Source organism: Labrus bergylta, chromosome 16, assembly GCF_963930695.1.
Source record: "Labrus bergylta chromosome 16, fLabBer1.1, whole genome shotgun sequence".
Taxonomy (NCBI): domain Eukaryota; kingdom Metazoa; phylum Chordata; class Actinopteri; order Labriformes; family Labridae; genus Labrus; species Labrus bergylta.
The window spans coordinates 22,283,804-22,301,918 of NC_089210.1; the positions used below are offsets into that span (position 1 = coordinate 22,283,804).

The window sequence follows — 18,115 nt, forward strand, 5'->3', positions numbered from 1 at the left end:
CAGGCTACATAGGGAATTCCTGAGCATTTAGTGCATTAGATTAAAGCAACAAGTCTCAGAACAACAACAGAAATGCATGTTATTTTTGGGGAGAGAGAGGGGGGAATGACAGGCAGGAAGGGAGCCACAGGTGGGATTCGAACCAGGGATGCCCACTTGGAGGAGTATAGCCTCCATACATGGGATGTGCGCACTAACCACAACGCTACCGGCGCCCCCTGACAGTGCAATATTAAGAGCAGGCACACGTTCGAGCGATATGATCCAAACCACAACAATTTTAGAGGAACAAATGCAGAAGACCCAAAATATAACTGAAGGAGAAAAAAGCCTTCAGTATGGTGATTTCTTTCAAAAGTCTGAGACAAAAGTACATGATGATCATATAGCAAGAAATCACATGTCACTTAGCGACAGCAGAAGAATCCATCGACCAACCGGTCCCAACACTTGAGTCACACAGCTCTCACCTGAATAAGACATTGCTGCTGCTGCTGCTTGTAATTTACGCTCAGCTTTACACAGCCACATGAAAATCTTCAATTAGCCTCTTCAGTCTGGGAAGTAATAACCGGCCATGCAACAGACTGTTACTGAGGCACAGAGAGCTGAGATGGAGGTAGAAAGAGCAAAACGCTACTCCTCTGTCTCCCAAGAAAGAAGAAGCTGAGCTTCTACGACATCATGGCAATGCTAAAGACTTTGACACAGATGTGATGTCCTTTGATGGAAAACACTGCAAGCCATTATCAGTAAAAATGTTAGTTTTCTAAGATTTTGGGGTGAACCACAATAGTTGAATATACGCTTTGTTCAAAAGCCAATTTCACATTCGGTCACATTCGCTCATGAAACAAGGATCACTCCAAGCAGCTCGATGAAGATTCTCAATGTCTAACTTTACAGAGATCTGTCTTTTTTTCTCCAAATAAATCATGACTCATAACCTATCTTGGGAAAAAAAAAATCAACTTATTAATACTTTTAATGCAATTCTGAAAACAAGTCGTACATTTAAATCCATCTCCTTTAGGCTTGGGCGGTAATACTGTATCCCACGGCATGCAGGGGGGCGGTCAGTGTGTGTGCCTTCGGTGTTCTGTATAGTGAACAGGCATCTGTAATATTGTTGTAATGTCATTATAATGCAGCCGAAATGAGTAGGAAAAAGGATAGATCAAGTCATATCATAGAATAAATTGTTATAACTCAGATTGAACATCAAGTCATTTTAAAACATCTGATATATCCGTGAGTGTGAATTAAAGAGGTTTTTAGAACGAGTACTAACGGCATTCTTTTTTGCATGTGTACATTTATTGTATAGTTATTATCCGCCTTATTGAAGATATGGCATCCTCCTTCAGTTTGTCCCAAATCATCTTGCATTAAGTTTTGTTTTAAAGTCTTTTTAGGGGGTTAAAAAGCTTTGTGAAATTGGGGGGGTTAGGTTGAATGTATACCTTTATCAACAGAGTAGTAAGACACAAAAGAGCCATTAAAAAAAGAGCTACTTAATTTCATATCAAAATGGGTTAGCAAAGACCTCAGCCGTTGTCCACTCAGTTGAATTGCAGTTTATTTGTCAAACCTTTAATATGGCTCTTTTTACACAGCGCTGTGATGACTTCAAGATGTGCGAAATTAGTGGCACACTACACTTGTAAAGCTGGCGTTACAGTCATTTGCTGCACAGTGTTTATGAGAACCACATCCAATCAAAGAAAATGGCATGGAATATGGGCAGGGCTTCACAAGCAGAGGGCAAAGTAAAAAAAAAGGTTTTATCCAATCATGCAGACAGATAGTATCTGAATTTATGAAAAAAAACATATAGCTATGTTTCAGAGGGTTGGAAGAGTGCAAAGTTTAAGAGCAGAGGGCTGCAGGACAGGACTGGTTTGGGCTGCAGATTGGTTTGCATCTAGCACCAATCACCTTTCTGCTCTTTAAAACAGCACACACAGAGGTGAAAAGCTAGCCAGCAGATGCGGGCGACCGTCTCTCCAAGGCTAGTTATGTGGCAAAAACATTCCTGGTTATTTAATTTGACAAATCCTGACTATTTGAGCACTATCCTCTTAAAAGGGGTCATATTATGCTTTTTCTGGTTTTATATGCTCTTTAGTGTGTTTTCTGTGTCCTGTGCATGTTTAGGCACATCTATGTGCAAAAATTCAAAGTCTCCTAGGTCCTCCTGTTAGCTGTAGCATTAGCTGCATGTAACGCTCGGTTCTAGCCCCCCTTGAATAAAATTTGCCAGTGTGATGTTATTGTCAGTGTGAGTTCACTGATCTAAGTCCATTGGCTCGTTGTGGCAAGCCCTGCAGCTCATGTTGCACGCCCGTTAACTTCTGTAGCACGCCCACGATATGCCGAAGCCTGCGGTAGCACAGTAGTGCTAAGGTGCTAATGTTTTTGCTCCCCTCGGAGCCAGTGGCTGCATTCCCAATATGGTAAAAGAGGCGGGACATGTCCGAGAACCGTGCTGAGCGACTGACCAATTACGACAGAGCCAACAGGCCGACCAATCAGATCAGACTTGGCACACGTGGGGACTCTGAACGTGGGCACTTCAGAGCCCTTGAGCCCCAGCATTAAACCAAAACAAACTGCTGTTTGGTGACACCTCCGCTATTCTGAAGCCTCCGCTCTCCTCCAGCAGCATACCTCCAAGCCCTCTCGCAATGCATTGTTGAGTTAGCAGGCTAATGTTAGCACAATTTGGCTAACTCATAGCTTCAAATTGCACATACATTGACACAGAATGACCGTGATCTAAACACACTAACATGACATCTAAATAAGCAGCGAGTCCTGGACTACAACAGCTTTATATGCAGGGTCATCCGTTCCATGTAAACATGATGTAAACACGGCTACGACAACAGTACAGCTGGCGGGACTCGTGCTTCTCACTCACTGTAAATGTCTTTCTGAGTCATGACTATTTACAGAGGATAGACTTGATTTCTGCAATATTTATGTGTAAAATGTCACACCTTCTTCCTTTAAGTTTAACTTTAGAATTCAGATTATTATGATGCTAAAATGTTTGTTTCATGTAGTCTCAGGCTATGGTCATGATCACCATCATGCTTTTAACATCATGTCTTGCCTCAGGAGATCCCCTGCCCCCCGCCGCCTCCTCTTCCAACAGGGATACTTTCCCGCTGTGAGGGGCATATTTGAACAACCAGATCAGCAGCATTTCCAAGGAAGTTCCCCTGAAATTCTCTAGATATTTTCAGGAGTGCATAATAGAAAAAGGTAATAGTCACAGGTCTTAATAGGACTGGAGCCACATTGTTTTCGATTGTTTCCATCTTTTCCAAATTTACAGTAAAACCAGTAAAGATATGAAAGTCACTGTCTCTCCAACATTTGAACAGAGACAGGATATGGGGCTTTGAGCTGAGATGTTTCTTTCATATGCTCAGATTGTTTATCTTGGTGTTAAGCACGTTTTATAGATATCAATCAATCAATTTATATTTGAATAACGTCAACTCATAACAAGTGTTATCTCGAGACACTTTACAAAAAGCAGGTAAAAGACCTCAATCAGTGTTCATTGATTGCAATATTTTGCTAATTCTGACACTGTGACAAATCTTTCCATTCATCCATCGTTGTACTTGAATGCATGGTAATGCTAACATAAGCCGTTTTCACATGTACTCCAGAAGATAGCTGGAGACTATCCCTGTCAGACGAGGGGGGGGGGTCTCCTGAGGTAACAAGTGACGTAAAAAAAACAACGCGGAAGTAGCGGACGAACACAATAATGACAATGTTTGAATTTAGATCAATGCTACGCGTAGTCCAACAGAATGAAAAAACATCAACAAAAGAGCGGAGAACAACATAGTTGCGAACACAAAACGTAATGCAGTCGTTTAATTACGTTCAGGGAGATGGTAATGGTCGCGTGCAGAAGTAACAGTATAGAAAGTTCACTCCCCCTCCTATTGGCACGAGGTGAATTCTCCGGAGAATATACTGCTGCGTTCTCACATCAGCCCACTCGGACTTGCTGGGGAAAACATTTCAGGAGATTTCTCCAAGTGTGAAAGCCCTAATAGATGCATGATGCTCACAGGGGTTGGTGATCATGAACACAGGCCAGACAGAGGAGGAGAAAGAACGTTGGTTTGGTTAGCTCTAGGGTTGCAGAGTGGCTGCCTATTTCATACCTCTGGCGCTGACACGCCCACTCAGCCATACAAATGAAAACAAGCCTGACACTGGTCTGTGGCCCCAGGTGCAAACACACACTGACACAAGACTAGAAGTCCATAAAAAACTGTCACACATTAACATTAACTTAAAAAAACAGACTGCTAATCTTTGGCTTTGAGCAAGAGCTGTGTGCCGATTAAGTGTGCATCGTCACAAAACTGGTTTGTGGAAAAATGTTAAACTTATACGCAAGTCATATTCAGTTTCTTTATAAATTTGTACTCTACACACCGATTCAGGGTTCCATTTCATTCAGTGAGTCCTTATTCAAATGAAAGGAAACAAGCTAATTTAAGGGTGCACACAAAAGCAGGAGATAGGAACAGGGCTGCTAGCTACAGGTTCCTCACAGATCTGCCTCTGAATTTTCTCAGAATTAGGTTTTTTTTTTAAGTGTAGAAAAAAAAGACAGGGCTTATCCTCCCATCGGCAGCCTGGCACTTAAAATCTTCTCAGTGTACTTAAGACCTTGAGCTGCACCCCGGACTTCAAAGAGAGGAGGTCTACAAGAGACACTGTGCAATGTCTCACTAAATACATGCGTTTGTGTGCGTGTCAACTGAGACTGAGAGGGTTTCTGGCAGCAGTGGGGGAGGAGACTCAGTGTCAGGCTTCTTTATTGCCCAGCGAAAGCTCCTGTCACCCCTCTGAGAAGATGAGCTACCTTGGCTGAGGACCCGAGGACCGTCAACCCGCCTAGATAATACAGCCAAACACAGAAGAGGAGACAGACCAAACAAAGAAGCTCCACTCTTCTTAGCTGTTTGCAAAAGGTTGACAGATGTTTCCCATCTCGGCTGTGATTCAAAATTAAGCAACTGCGCCATTCTTTAGAAACTCTCTAAAACTATAAAAGTTTGGTGCAATCCCAAAACTGAAATCATGGACATAAGATGTGCTCAATACCTGAAGTCCTTTGGTGCTGCAAGAAAATGACCAACAAATCTATGTTCAGTTCACAGCAAGAATACACATAGAACGACATGAAGGCTGCTGAATGGACCACTGATAAAGACACATCCATGATTTTACCTCTAGCCCTTAGTGTTGTGAAAATGATGCCCAACAGTTGTCATCACCTTTCTGTCTCTCTCTTTCATTTTTCAAGTCTTTCAGTCAAAATTAAGTTTTAGCAAAGTAGAGAAGACTTAATATGGAATTTTCCTCCACTAGACCAATAAAGATCATGTGATTGCCAGAAAAAAAATTAAATCGGTAAAACAGGTATTTTGATAATTAATAATATTTTGATTAAATGCCAACAGTCGCCCGGAGCCAGTTACTTCATTTTGTGCTTTTCTCTCAATGGAAGCTGCACATTGTTGGGTTTTTGACTATGCACGCTGCAATAAAAGCGTGCATGAATCTGCATGTCACAACAACATGTTACACATAGTCACATATGATGTATGTGGATGGATGGATGCGAGTGTGCATTGATACCTGGATTGTAGTAGTGATCCAATTCTTCTTATATTTATGCATTTTTAACTTTTCTTTTGTATCGTCATCTTCTTTTCTGATTCTTGCAACTGAGTGCTTGTAACATGTACAACACTGATGTTACTGGTGTATGAAGGAAACAATACAATCTCAATGCAGGAAAATAGAAGATTGTCAGTTGTGTCCAAACTACAGCACACTGTCCTGTTTATTGTTGTTCACCAGAACAATAAAAACAAGCGGTTCATATGTTCAGCCACATTTCAGTTAACAGCGATTTTTGACTACTCAAACACTGAACTCCATCTTTCCTCTGACGTATTCAATCATTTTTTTATTTATGCATGTGAATGCAGAGCCCACTTTTTAGACAGCATAATCAGCTCTACCACAACAAAGTCCTAGTGACACTACATATGTGACAGGTGAGGTCCAGGTTAGACAAGTCCTGCAGAAGTTTGAAGTATTGGTAGGTTTTGTTGAAACCTCAAATGTGTCACATTTGACGCCTAGTTCAGCACATTTCTATTACTCCAGTTTTTTTTAAACTGTCAGCAAAGAAGTTGAATAAAGTTTCTTCCTGCGTATGTTCCAAGATAACATTAACCTTTCAAGTATCTTGTTGAATGAAAGAGGGGTTGAACCCTTCAGTGGCAGGATGACCCAGTGGTGGATGAGAGTGTCCTTCTATCAGACACAACACTGGTGCAAGTGATCCTGCTGTCAAGAGTCTCCACTGATCCAATCCAACTTCATGGATACAGAGAAGACATGCTCCTCAAGATAATGGGATCACAACAATGTATCATGTCTACAGCTAACAATAAGAAGGGGTGTGTGTGTGTGGGGGGGGGGGGGGGGGGGGCTTATTAAGACAGCACCAGACTCCTGCAGATCTACTGTCAACATTTTATTCTGCTGTTCCTTAGGTGTGTTATAAGCACCGTTGATATAAGTTTTTAGCCAGAGCTCATTCTTTGTACAGTTTGATAGATGTACAGAAACAGTCCTGCAGGGACTTGGTGTACAGTTTGCCTGTGATATATTTGCACAGCACTACTGAGGTGGCCGCTGGGTTAACGTTTCTTCTTCCTTAAGATGCATCCAGTCCTCAATAAAGAAGCAGGACTCTACAGTGTGTGACTCATTGCAAGGTAAACCTTCTCGTCAATATTGTGAAACCACGTTACCTGGGCCATCTGATCCTGAGAGAGGTGAATTCAGCTTGGGTCGCTTTGCAGTGGGGGGTCCGACATCCAGCAGATTGTCAGCCATCCTGGACTGGTTGGTAAATTTTGTGAATGGATGATGATGCACGAAAAAAAAAAAAAATCAGTCTAACTAGTCAGCTTCGAGGTCGTTAAAACGGGCCACTTTCGCAAAAAAAAAAAAAAAAAAAAAAAAAGCAGCAATATAAGTGTTTTTTCTTCTCTTGACTGGCAGACTGGCGAAATGTTGCCTGGTGTAAAAGGCTTCAAAAGAAAGGCAACAGCGCCACGCTTCGCCACCGAAGATCACCCCATGATAATCCAACACCCAACACCCACATAATTATCCTCAATAATCGCGTCCAAAAATTATTTCAGTTCAAGAAAAATAAATAAAAATCAATTATAAAATATTACACAACGCTTGAGCAAATCCCTTTCTCCGCAGATCGCCGGTTTCGCGTCTGTACAGAATCATTTTTTTCGCAGCCGAAACAAGCGGCCATAAAATCTTCCTCGGGCTTAAATAAAAAGAGCAAAATTCAAAAAATATTTTCTATGAAGTGGATTATTTTTCTGGTCGCTGTCTCCCGGTAAATACAGCGTCAAGAGACGGAGATACGGCGAGAAGCGGCGCTCGGTAAAAGGGAAATCAAATATACAGGGGGCTCTCCGGACGATAAAAACGCATGTTACCATCACATGTTCGCATTAATTGTCATCGGACGAACAAGCACTTCGATTTTCTGGACGAAAAAAGCCGTTTGAGCCCGGTCTGGATCGCTCCGGTCGGTTTTTAAAATTAATGCTCCCCCCGAAATCCCGATTCTGAGCCGCGTCAAGATGGCGGCTGTTGATTCCTCCGATACAAAAAAAAAAAAGTTTTTTTTTTCTTCCCAGCTAGACTGTGGGGGGAGGAGGGGGAGGTGTCGCGCTACGACGCCCTGACGTAAACCTGTGTCCAATTGTGCGTCATGTGGACGTACGTAGATTTGCCTCTAGGGAAGGAATAACCCAAAAAGAAAATAAATTACTCCAGCAACCTGCTTAAAACTTAACAAACATATAAATGGTATGACTACCTACAGAAAGAGGGGTTCAAAAAATGCGCTTAACTTACAAATAATGCTTGAATTTATTCATTAAATACTGTGCTGTAAAGTAAATGATTAAGTCGTTACTTAGGTAATACTTGAATACTCAGGTTTACTGGTAGGACCAAATAGATTGTTGCAATTTATTAGTTAAAGTTTGGCATTAAAGAGCTTACGTGCACAATGTAAAAACAAGCAAAATGTAAGGCCTACATTAACAACTGAAGGGGAAGCTTCAGCACCCCTACTCTTTTCTATATATTATGCAAACTATGAAATTAGCATTAATGCTTAATAACACATAAGCAACATTTTATGGTTTTGCATGTTTGAGGAGTATAGCCTATTGAAACTATTTCATCAGAAACAGAATCAGCCTTCTGTGCAAAAACAGTTTACATATTCATGACGTTTATCTTCCTTTTAAGTTTCTCATAATGTATTTACACCGAGTTTCAAGAAAAATGTATAGAAAGATAGAAAGACAACACAACAGAAAACAAAGAAAACTAAACTAAACAAAAAACATGACAATTAAAAAACTGATGTATACATCCATGTAAAAAAAAGATGTATATAGAATATGATTAGGGCCTATAGAAGGTTACAATTATTATCAAAAATACAATGTTAATTTCCTCCATTTATGTAAGAAGCTGGATATATAACATGATGTTTTAGTAAGTTATAAAGTTTTTTTGAATGGAAAAGCTCAGGTTGCAAATGTAAAATTAGGCAAAAATGTCAAATAATATAAATACTTAAAGTATGAAAGTGCAACACTCAATTAAAAAAAGACATACAAGTTGTTTTGGAAGAGCAGAACTTGAAAAAAAAAATTAACAATTAGCAATAGTTAATCAGTTCGCCTCTAAAATTACTTGTCAAAGGTTTTACTGAGAATAAAATAGTTTGAAGTAATTTTTAAAGAAAATATGCCAAGGTTCAATGTGTAAATATTTCCTGATGCTTTACCGCTGTGAGACAGTAAATTAAATGTTTTGTGGGCAAAACAAGTGGACATCATCTTGGGCTTAGGGAAACACATATTGACTATTTATAACCAAACATGTCATTGATTAAACAAGAAACCAATCATAGTCGTTACATGTAGCTCTATACTAAACCAACTACTACTGCCTGTAGAGCACAGGCTATAAACTCCAGCCGACAACATTCCCCAGCAACTGAATTTTATTCAATTTAAACCTTCACTTGCATATCTATCAGCATGCTATGTACAAAACATGTTCACACAAAAAGAGGCAACAATTCATTTTAAACAGTAGGACGCTACTTAAATACTGCCGACACACCATTCATTTGGCCAGTTTAATGTCTTAGAAATGAAGAAGTGTCTTTTGACTGAAGTCTAACTATCCTAACATGTCCTAATTATTGAGATGATTAAACTAATCAAAATGTCCTGGTCACAATCCTGCAAGAAATTAGAGCATCCCTTTAAAAAAAAAAAAAAAAAAAACACAACCTCACTGTTTTTTTTTTTACAAACACTCGTACATTTGTTACACACATGCAGGCAAACAGAGAGCACAAGTATTTTTCCAACTTTGTTGAAATGACCCAGTTTGTAAGACTACTAAATACTATAGTACATGCGCTTATATAAATAATAGAAAATGCTCTGATACTCTACAATAAAAAGGCAAACTGTACAGTAAAAACGGTGAGCGCCTTGTGCAAATGTGTTTTAATGGTGAATCTAGTGATGACCTTTCTTGCACAACACAATCTGCAAATCAAGAATGCGATATTACACAGAGAGAGATGACGATGACACTCTTTGGCATCAGTTTTCTCAGTTTTCCCATTCTGCTGGTTCAGAATGTCACTTACATCTGGATGAATCAAAGCAAACCATCATCTCATATCTAAAGTTAAACTGAAGAAGAAAGAAAGCAAGTAGCGATCAAAATTCTGCGTTGACACCCTTTCAAACTTGTGTCTGTGCGTCTCAAATACAATACTATTCAAGAAATAAAAAGGGTGACAAAAGAAATATAGCTTATACGCTCACCTCACACTCAAGTATCATGACCTCTACTGAGTATCTTACCTTGGTTTTTACAAAAATCACTGTTCTAAATGTCCTTTTATTGAATTCTACAAAACAGAAATATTGTACCAGTACGAGGGTTGTGTGCTCAAAAGCATAAAGAAACTGATTTTCCTTTTAAACCAATAACAATAAGCTATTTCTTTACTGCATTTAAAGCAACTTACTTCCTCTTTGCAACATATACAATACACAAGTACACAACTAGAGGCCAAATAAAAGCAATTCAAAAGCAGCATAAGGCCAATTAACGTGAAATGTTGATAGAAGAAAAGGCACTGCTCGAATGTCATGACCTTTAGACAATTTTGTTTGATTTTAGCGCAAAAATAAACATTCTCCTGCCTATGCACAAGCTTTAAAGAAGTTAAGACTTTTTTAAAGAAATGAAAAGCAACTAAGAGCAAACTAAAAATTAACAAGGGAAACCAGGAGTATATTTAAAAGGCACAAGCATTATATTTTTATGCACAGAAAAAGCTTAATAACATAAGCCAAGCCTAATATTCAACTATTAAGATGTTAATGTAAGGTGTGAAATTACTTGAAGATAAAAGGTGGAAAATATGTTCTGATTAAATACTTGAAATATCAGATTTTTCAATGGTCTATTTAAAAGATATGAATTGATAAGGACCTTTAAATAAACAAATAAGACACAGCATAGATTTGGTTGTACAACTTGTTTTTGCCTCTGAGCACACAATCCTGTTTGCTGAGAAACAGCGAGAGATAGAAAATGTAATGGCAAAAGAGAAGTACCGTTTATTCAGCTTGAGTTTGCTAAAGGAATGACCCACAGCAGAAAAAAAACACCTAAAGTAATAAATATGAAATTCATTTGATGCACTGCATTTGCATGTACAGTGAAATTACATTACAATGATAATAAGAAGCAGTTAGTGCGTTCAGCTGTCTTTCAAATCATAGTCAATATGATAGGGCACTTCACATGAACAGTTCAAGTTTTGTGTGACAATAAATACAATAAAACACATTTAGTTAAGATTGGTATTGGTGACATTCGACTTTGATTATCCATGTCTAAAAAGTACGATCAACTATCACACTGTGTTAATCCATAGCAAACCTAGGCTGTAGGTTTCTCTACTCAATCTAAAATCACAGCTAAAGACACGCTACAGGTACAGCAATGCCTGTTAGGAGTCACTGAAATACTCGTCAACACTTATCACAGTTTGAGTCCCCATGAGAGTCTGCGTCATGTGGGACACTACCAACAGTCAGCCTCATCTATGGGTGCTGCTGTTGTAAGCATGCTGATTAAGAGTAGCTGAGACCATCATGCCTCAGTACTGAGGCAATACAAAGATCTAAACTGAGGCCAGAGACAAAGCTGCCACATCAGCAAAAAGAGCTTTTTTTCTCAACTGCGTTCCTAAACTGTTTGTCATCCTGCAGTTGCACCCAGTCATTCAACTAGCTCATAAGCACCTCTCCTCATTAAACCCTGCATGATCTACACAGACACACACACACACACACACACACACACACACTCACACACTGTACTCATGAACATACACACACACAACATGCAGGCCGACCTCGTCTACCCTTAGACTGTTTAGATTAGTGACTTCAGTGCCCTTCATGAAGAGTTTTCTGGAGGAAACAGACTCTGATGCATTTCAAGTGCAGAGATTACTAATACTTATCTTGTTGTATCGTACTGTATTTCCCCTCGCTCTCCACGCTTTCCAAATGTTGTGGCACTTTCTAACTTTAAGGTCAGCTTGCTGAGAACTTCTTGGCAAAAAAGGCAAAGTATCGTAGCAAAACATAGTTTAAGTAAAATTGTAACAAAAGCGAAGCAGTTATTCCAAAAAAGATTGCTTATTTACACTTTTCCCTTTATGTTCTTCATCTCTGACTCCAAAAGGCTTAGTGTACACATTATTCTATTCTAAAGGCACTTAAAAGACATGTGTAAGAAATGATTAAAGATTAAAGGTGTACTTATAATCAAGTAAGTTAATTGGAGATGACGCAATCTGTAACAGGCAAAAAGAAGTTTCAAAGTCAGCCATCACATCTTCCATTTCCTGTGTGTGTTCCTGTTTCAGGCTCACTTTGTGGTCCAGCCAGCCCCCTACACTGATAACATCAGCCACTCAGATTTACAATAAAACAACCTGCTGCCTGGCTGATGCAGAAAAGAAGCCTGTGGGACTTTCTCGCTGATTCTACCCGTGGTAGAACCAAATGGACACTGGTTTTATGAATGCCATCTGGCTGGAACAAGTGCTTAAAGGGTAAAGGATGTATGAAAAAAAAGCGGACATTCCAACAAATTCCTAAAGCTTAGTGAACTCTCCAACATAAATGTCATAATCGTCGCATTTGTCCTTCTTGGTATCTTTCAGGGATATTGTTGTTGAATCTTGAAGTCTGTTTTGTCGGTCAGAGGATGACACGGTGAGTTTGTTATTTGCAGAAGATGGAGGTCCTTCTCGGTTACCGACAGGCATAGATGGCATGCCACTGCGAGACACAGGTCGCCTGGCATTGGAGGTATCAGTGGAGAGACGTCTTTCACTGCTGTCCGTCTCCTTCTCCTGGCTAAGTCCTGTGGCAGGAGAGGAACCAGCACTGGAACTTGGTACCAGAGTATTGGTGCTACTTGCATTTGTGCTGGTTGCAGGCACCATGCTGGCAATTTCATCAGTTGGCGAGCGCCCGATGCTGCCGTCCACCTGAGCCCGGATTTCTGGCGAGACTGAGAGTTGGTACTGAGGCACAGGCCCACTGTCACTGCTCTTGGGGTACAGGAACGTTTTCATCTGACCTTTTCCTTTGACATTTACCGTGCCACGATAGTCAAACTCATAATCCATGCCACTAAGCACACAGTAACTCTCCTCGCTGACCTGGACCCGACACTCCACACCTGTGGTGTCCATGCGACTAGCGATGTTGACCGTGTCACCCCAGATGTCGTAAAGAAGCTTGGTGGTGCCGATCACTCCTGCTGTCAGGGGCCCGTGATTGAACCCAATGCGTATCTTGAAGCCAAAGCCCAGCATGTTCTTGTTGAAGTCGTCCACCACACGCATCATTTCCAGGGCAAACTCGAAAAGAGCGCGCAGGTGAGCGTGAGGATGTGCCGCGTCTGCACACTGCTGCGCATTCAGTCCCGCTGCTGCCATGTACGTGGCACCGATAGTTTTGATCTTCTCGATATTTGAGTAGGCAGGTTTCCGTAGCTGCTCGTCAAAGTCTCCAATTAGCTCGTTGAGCACACGATAGCACTCCTTGCCTCCCTCGTAGCTCTCCTCATAAAACTCACTGAAGTTAACAATGCTGGCAAATATAACACCCACATTGTCGTGGTTCTTGGAGTAGCTCTGTGTGACCTTCAGCTGTTCAGCCACATGGATGGGGATGATATTGCGAAGCAGCCAGTCAGCCTGGTCCCTCATGTTCTGGATCTTTATGCGATGTTGATCAGCCTCCACGTTGCCGTGATAATGCAGGCGGTAACTGACCTCAAATTCACGGTTCAGGAACCAGACCAGCAGCAGGAGCAGGAAAAAGGCCACACACACTTCAGGACCCAGAAGGTCCTGTGGGCTAGGCACCGAGTCCGGGTCTGCTATGCTGTCAGATATGATGATAGAGCTGTTGTTGCTGCTGCTGTTATTGCTCTGGTCTTCTGACGCCCTAGAGAACACGAGACAGAAACGCAGAAAAATTGCAACACAGAAGGGTAGAATACACATTTCACACACAATATCTGCAAAAACTTAGGCATAAGTTTGCTCGTAACATCATCATATTTCCAACTGTGCATCATAAAGGTGACAAAAAATGGACACAAAAATTACTTAATTATAAATCCCAAACTATGATACAAAAACAATATGAATGTACCTACCAGAAAATCAGACCTTTAGCAACCCTACAAGAGATAAGACACAAGCAGCAATTATAAATGCATCTGGAAACCAGCACTACACAACCATTAACATGTTCTCTTTTCTTGAGATTTTAACAATTAACCCCGTGTCATCACATAATCTCCACATTTACACTGAACATAGATATTAATAACATAACATTCTCAAACCTTTCACAACTAACTCTTGTTTTTTCTCTCATTTCATTTATTGATTTGTAAATGTACCTGCAGGGGGAGCTGAAGAGCAAGGCAAGCAAAGCTAGTCCCACCAAAGTTGCCAGAGCTGAGCGCATCCAGTAGCTGAGTTGGCAGAAGTTACAGTACTGAATGATTGCTATGATGACAGCACAGCAGATGAACATGGTGAACTGGGAAAACATAGAGCATAGAGCTATTAGTCAAAAGAGATGACGATTTACAGCAACGCAATAACAACAAACTAGGTTTTACTATAGATTTGAGATTGACTAGAAAGAAAGAACAATATGAAACTTTAATTGCACCTGATTAGAGAGATGCATGTCACAAGTGACTTGGGAGTAGACGGCCACAGTGGGAAGTGAAACCAGGATGGCTCCTATAATGTGACGCACTGCCCAGCCGGAGACTGCCCTCATCATCAACCGAGTGCAGTTCAGCACACAGTCCAGGTAGAAGGCCATGCTGAAGTAGAAAAAAACACAAAGCAGTGATTGATGTAAAGCTTATTACATTGCATTTGATCATATTTCACCTTTTTCCAATTTGATTGTTTACACATTGGGTTGTGTTCAGTGGGTCAAGATGTAAACAAGACTAGCTAATTTTAAGGATCACATCAGAGCATCCAAATGGATTTCTGTGTAGGTTCTCAGTCAACCAGGTCATTAAATGGGATTGTACTTATATAGTTATTTTCTATATTCCCCACCACTCAAAGCTACACCACACTGCATGTCACGTCTATGCTTTCACACACTAATGGCAGAGGCTGCTACGTAAAGTGCCTATCAGCATTAAGTTAACCCACAAAACGAGTGGCATAGTCACACTGTCGTCTATGCCACTCATTTTGGTGTTCAGTGTATTGACCGACTTTACCACTGAGCCACAGCCATCCCACAACAGAAATAAACTGCATTTATAAATTTAAAAAAGTGTCATCGACGCTTATTTCTGATACTCCCTGCATGAGTTTCTTTGCTTGTTGTCAAATTAGGGTCAATGTAAACATTTTGTCTCCTGTGTTTTTCATCAAAAAGTCTTTATTTATTCCGTTGATCTATTTTCAGTAGATGCACCTTGGTAAATCACAGTAATATTGTCATAGCTTCAATATTTCTGTTTAGAAGTTTAATGGTAAGAAGTAGCTTTGCTAAAAATCGTGTTTAATTAAGGATACAATTGATACAAGATGTCTACAAATTAGTACACAATTTTTTAATTTGCAGGCTGATCTCTCAAGCAAATCCTTACTCCATTTTCACTCCATACATTCTGTATCTCACCGAATAGCACACAGCAGAGCCAGTGCTTTTAACATCGCGGCTACAGCTGTCAGAATGAGTGCTGTTGTGGACGGACTCTGCTGGGTGACGAGCGGGCGAAGGAAACAGGCCAGCGAGAGAGCCAGAAACACACAACAGCTCAGCAGCATGTCCAGGAAAGAGCTGAATGTCGGACTGGCAAAAGTCTGCACCGTTGAATGGCTTTCAACCTGGAAGAGTAAGAGAGAAGGAAGGCAAGGCAGACATAATTTTACACAAATTTAAAAAAAAAGGATATTAATACACATAGGAATAATACATCATCAATCAGCATGAGTGTCGACAAAGATCCATTCTCAAATCCTATGCCAAAGACTTCGACTTAAGACCTGGCGGTAGAGAAACAGTTGCAGCCTTGACAGTGAAACGGCACTTCTGAGGTTTCACCAGCAGAGGACATCACAGCCTAGTACAAAACCACATTAAAGGTCCTGCAGTGATTTCTCTTTGCCGCAGTCTTGACCGGTCTGGTCATAACACAGTGCAAACAGGCTTCCCAGACGAGACACAGACATGCACAGAAACTCAAACAGGTAGAAAGACATTCTTAAAAACAGCTAGATTTCAAGCTTTCAGTTTGAGAATGACAAAGGCATGTACTTTTTTATGTCTGATACTTTTAAACTATGAAAGAATGTCAGAGCATAGCCAAGGACAACTACACAGAATATATGGATAGGTTAAAAAAATATTAATAAACACACATTTACATGCACACTCAGGCATACGGGCACTGTTACGTCATTCCCAGAAAAAGCTCATACACACTTACATACCTCCTCCTGGTAGCTTATCCGGTAGGCAGACTCCAGGCTCTTCTCCAGGAAGGTGACGCTCAGCTTGTTTATGGGAGGCTTACAGAAATAGTCCTTCATAAGGCTGTCACAGGCACAGAGGAAAGCCAGTAGAATTTATGATAAGCTGGGATTTTATAAGTGAGAGTTGATAGCCTAAGGCTGAAAATACACATTGACATTTGAGACTGACTTATGGATATTTAATTTATACTTTGCTCCAATACCTACGTCAAAAACTCCAATCTGTAAGTGTTCCCATATCCAGTACCATAATTTATGAACCACCCAACAAGTGGACTTGTTTCTGCTTGTCAAAACAGCGGCCCACTCAGCAATTAGAAAATGATGGCTGCAAATTGCAAACTGTTTTAGACAGGTAAAGACAAGTGAGCAAACAGCGTGAGCTTCACATACACACACCATGCCCTCTCCAACATAACCCAGTGGCACCGTCTCCCCCCTATTATGACTTCCTCTGATGGGGGACCAGGGGTGGATTTACTTCGTCCCATCATTCCTCCACTATGCGTTGCAAGCATAACAGTGGTTTAAGTATTCCGCCTTGAAATAGAAATGTGTAAGAACTAAGAGATAGAAAAATTACTGAAGTCAACGTTTTTGAATTAAAAGCAAATTAAGACTTTAAATATACAAAACGGTTCAGTTTCATGTTTAAAATCAGGGTATCCAGGTGCAGATGGCCTAGCGGTTAGGTAATGCCCCAAGGAGACCATCACCCTCCAAGGCAAATCAAGGCAAGTTTATATATATAGCACATTTTAGCAACAAGGCAAAGTGCTTCACACAAGACATACGCATCATGACAAAGGAAAAATAAGAGTTCAAAATAGAAAATGTAATTATCAATAAAACATCTCCCAAGCGGGCTGCCTGGATCCAGTCCGACCTGCGGCTTCTTTCCTGCATGTCTCTCTCTCTGATTTCCTACTCTATCCACTGTCCTATCCAAACAAAGGCTAAATGCCCCTGAATAATGATTTAGAAAAATCTGTGTATCTTTAACCCTCTTTGAAGAACAGAAAATATCAGGAGGTGACTTGAGATGAAGCTGCCACTAAGGTCCTTTTCAAAGTTATGATTCCTATACAGTGTTAGTAAACATTAACCATCCATACAGGATCATTAGTATACCATTTGATTGCATGTAATTACGTTTGTATATTATGTATATTTTTCATTACATTTCATTTAATCATTTAGGCTGGATGGATTCTCAGTATGAGTCAATCCTGAAGTCTAAGTACTAGAACTAGTCAAAAAAGAAATGACATCATCTCTGGTTTAAATTTGTTACGTAAATGTGTGAAGTCTAACCTGTCCTCTTTGATAACGTCCACAAAGTGAGCGTCACTCCTCTCCCTGAAGTTTTTGGAGCGTAGAGGCATGAGCGCTGAATGGTCCATGCCCATGACTCCTCCACTCCATGTCTTCTTCTCCTTCTCCTGCAGCATCTCACACAGAGACGTCTGGCTGTTGTTCAAGGCCTCCAGCTGAGGGCTAAGCAGGCCGTTTAGAGCCTTGGGGCTGCGCCCCGCAGCAACTGCAGGGGAAAACTTTAGATTTGAAGAGTCCTAAATGGAAGAGAGGAAACCTGAATTAACCACAAGAGAAGGTGTAAAAATGGATCTCTGCTTTGAAAACAGGTCAGCAATACTGAATATATAACGCTTAAGAGGTACTGTCACATCACTTTGAATAATTGTGTGTGTGGCACAGTTTATCTGGGACTCGTGGAGTCCTATTTTTGAACTATTTTTAAGTCCTTCTTAAGCTGCTGGGCTTGAG

At 40.6% G+C, this 18,115-nt stretch overlaps 2 protein-coding genes across 5 annotated transcripts in view; both read right to left on the bottom strand.

Moving 5' to 3' along the window:
* crebbpb (CREB binding protein b) overlaps nucleotides 1-7,744 on the bottom strand; it is a 30,598-nt gene extending 22,854 nt beyond the window's left edge. For all 4 annotated transcript variants that reach the window (XM_065964472.1, XM_065964470.1, XM_065964471.1 and 1 more), the window contains exon 1: nucleotides 6,876-7,744. In XM_065964472.1, the coding sequence (XP_065820544.1) occupies nucleotides 6,876-6,960 (85 nt within the window). In that variant the 5' untranslated portion in view covers nucleotides 6,961-7,744. The remainder of the gene's footprint in view (nucleotides 1-6,875) is intronic.
* A 1,419-nt stretch (nucleotides 7,745-9,163) lies between these two features.
* LOC109994376 (adenylate cyclase type 9) overlaps nucleotides 9,164-18,115 on the bottom strand; it is a 34,375-nt gene continuing 25,423 nt past the window's right edge. Inside the window, exons 4-10 of the mRNA XM_020647688.3 lie at nucleotides 17,645-17,901; nucleotides 16,289-16,391; nucleotides 15,474-15,682; nucleotides 14,490-14,649; nucleotides 14,212-14,354; nucleotides 13,963-13,986; nucleotides 9,164-13,748 (exon numbers count right to left, since the gene is read on the bottom strand). Coding sequence (XP_020503344.1) covers nucleotides 12,383-13,748; nucleotides 13,963-13,986; nucleotides 14,212-14,354; nucleotides 14,490-14,649; nucleotides 15,474-15,682; nucleotides 16,289-16,391; nucleotides 17,645-17,901 — 2,262 coding nt within the window. The 3' untranslated portion in view covers nucleotides 9,164-12,382. The remainder of the gene's footprint in view (nucleotides 13,749-13,962; nucleotides 13,987-14,211; nucleotides 14,355-14,489; nucleotides 14,650-15,473; nucleotides 15,683-16,288; nucleotides 16,392-17,644; nucleotides 17,902-18,115) is intronic.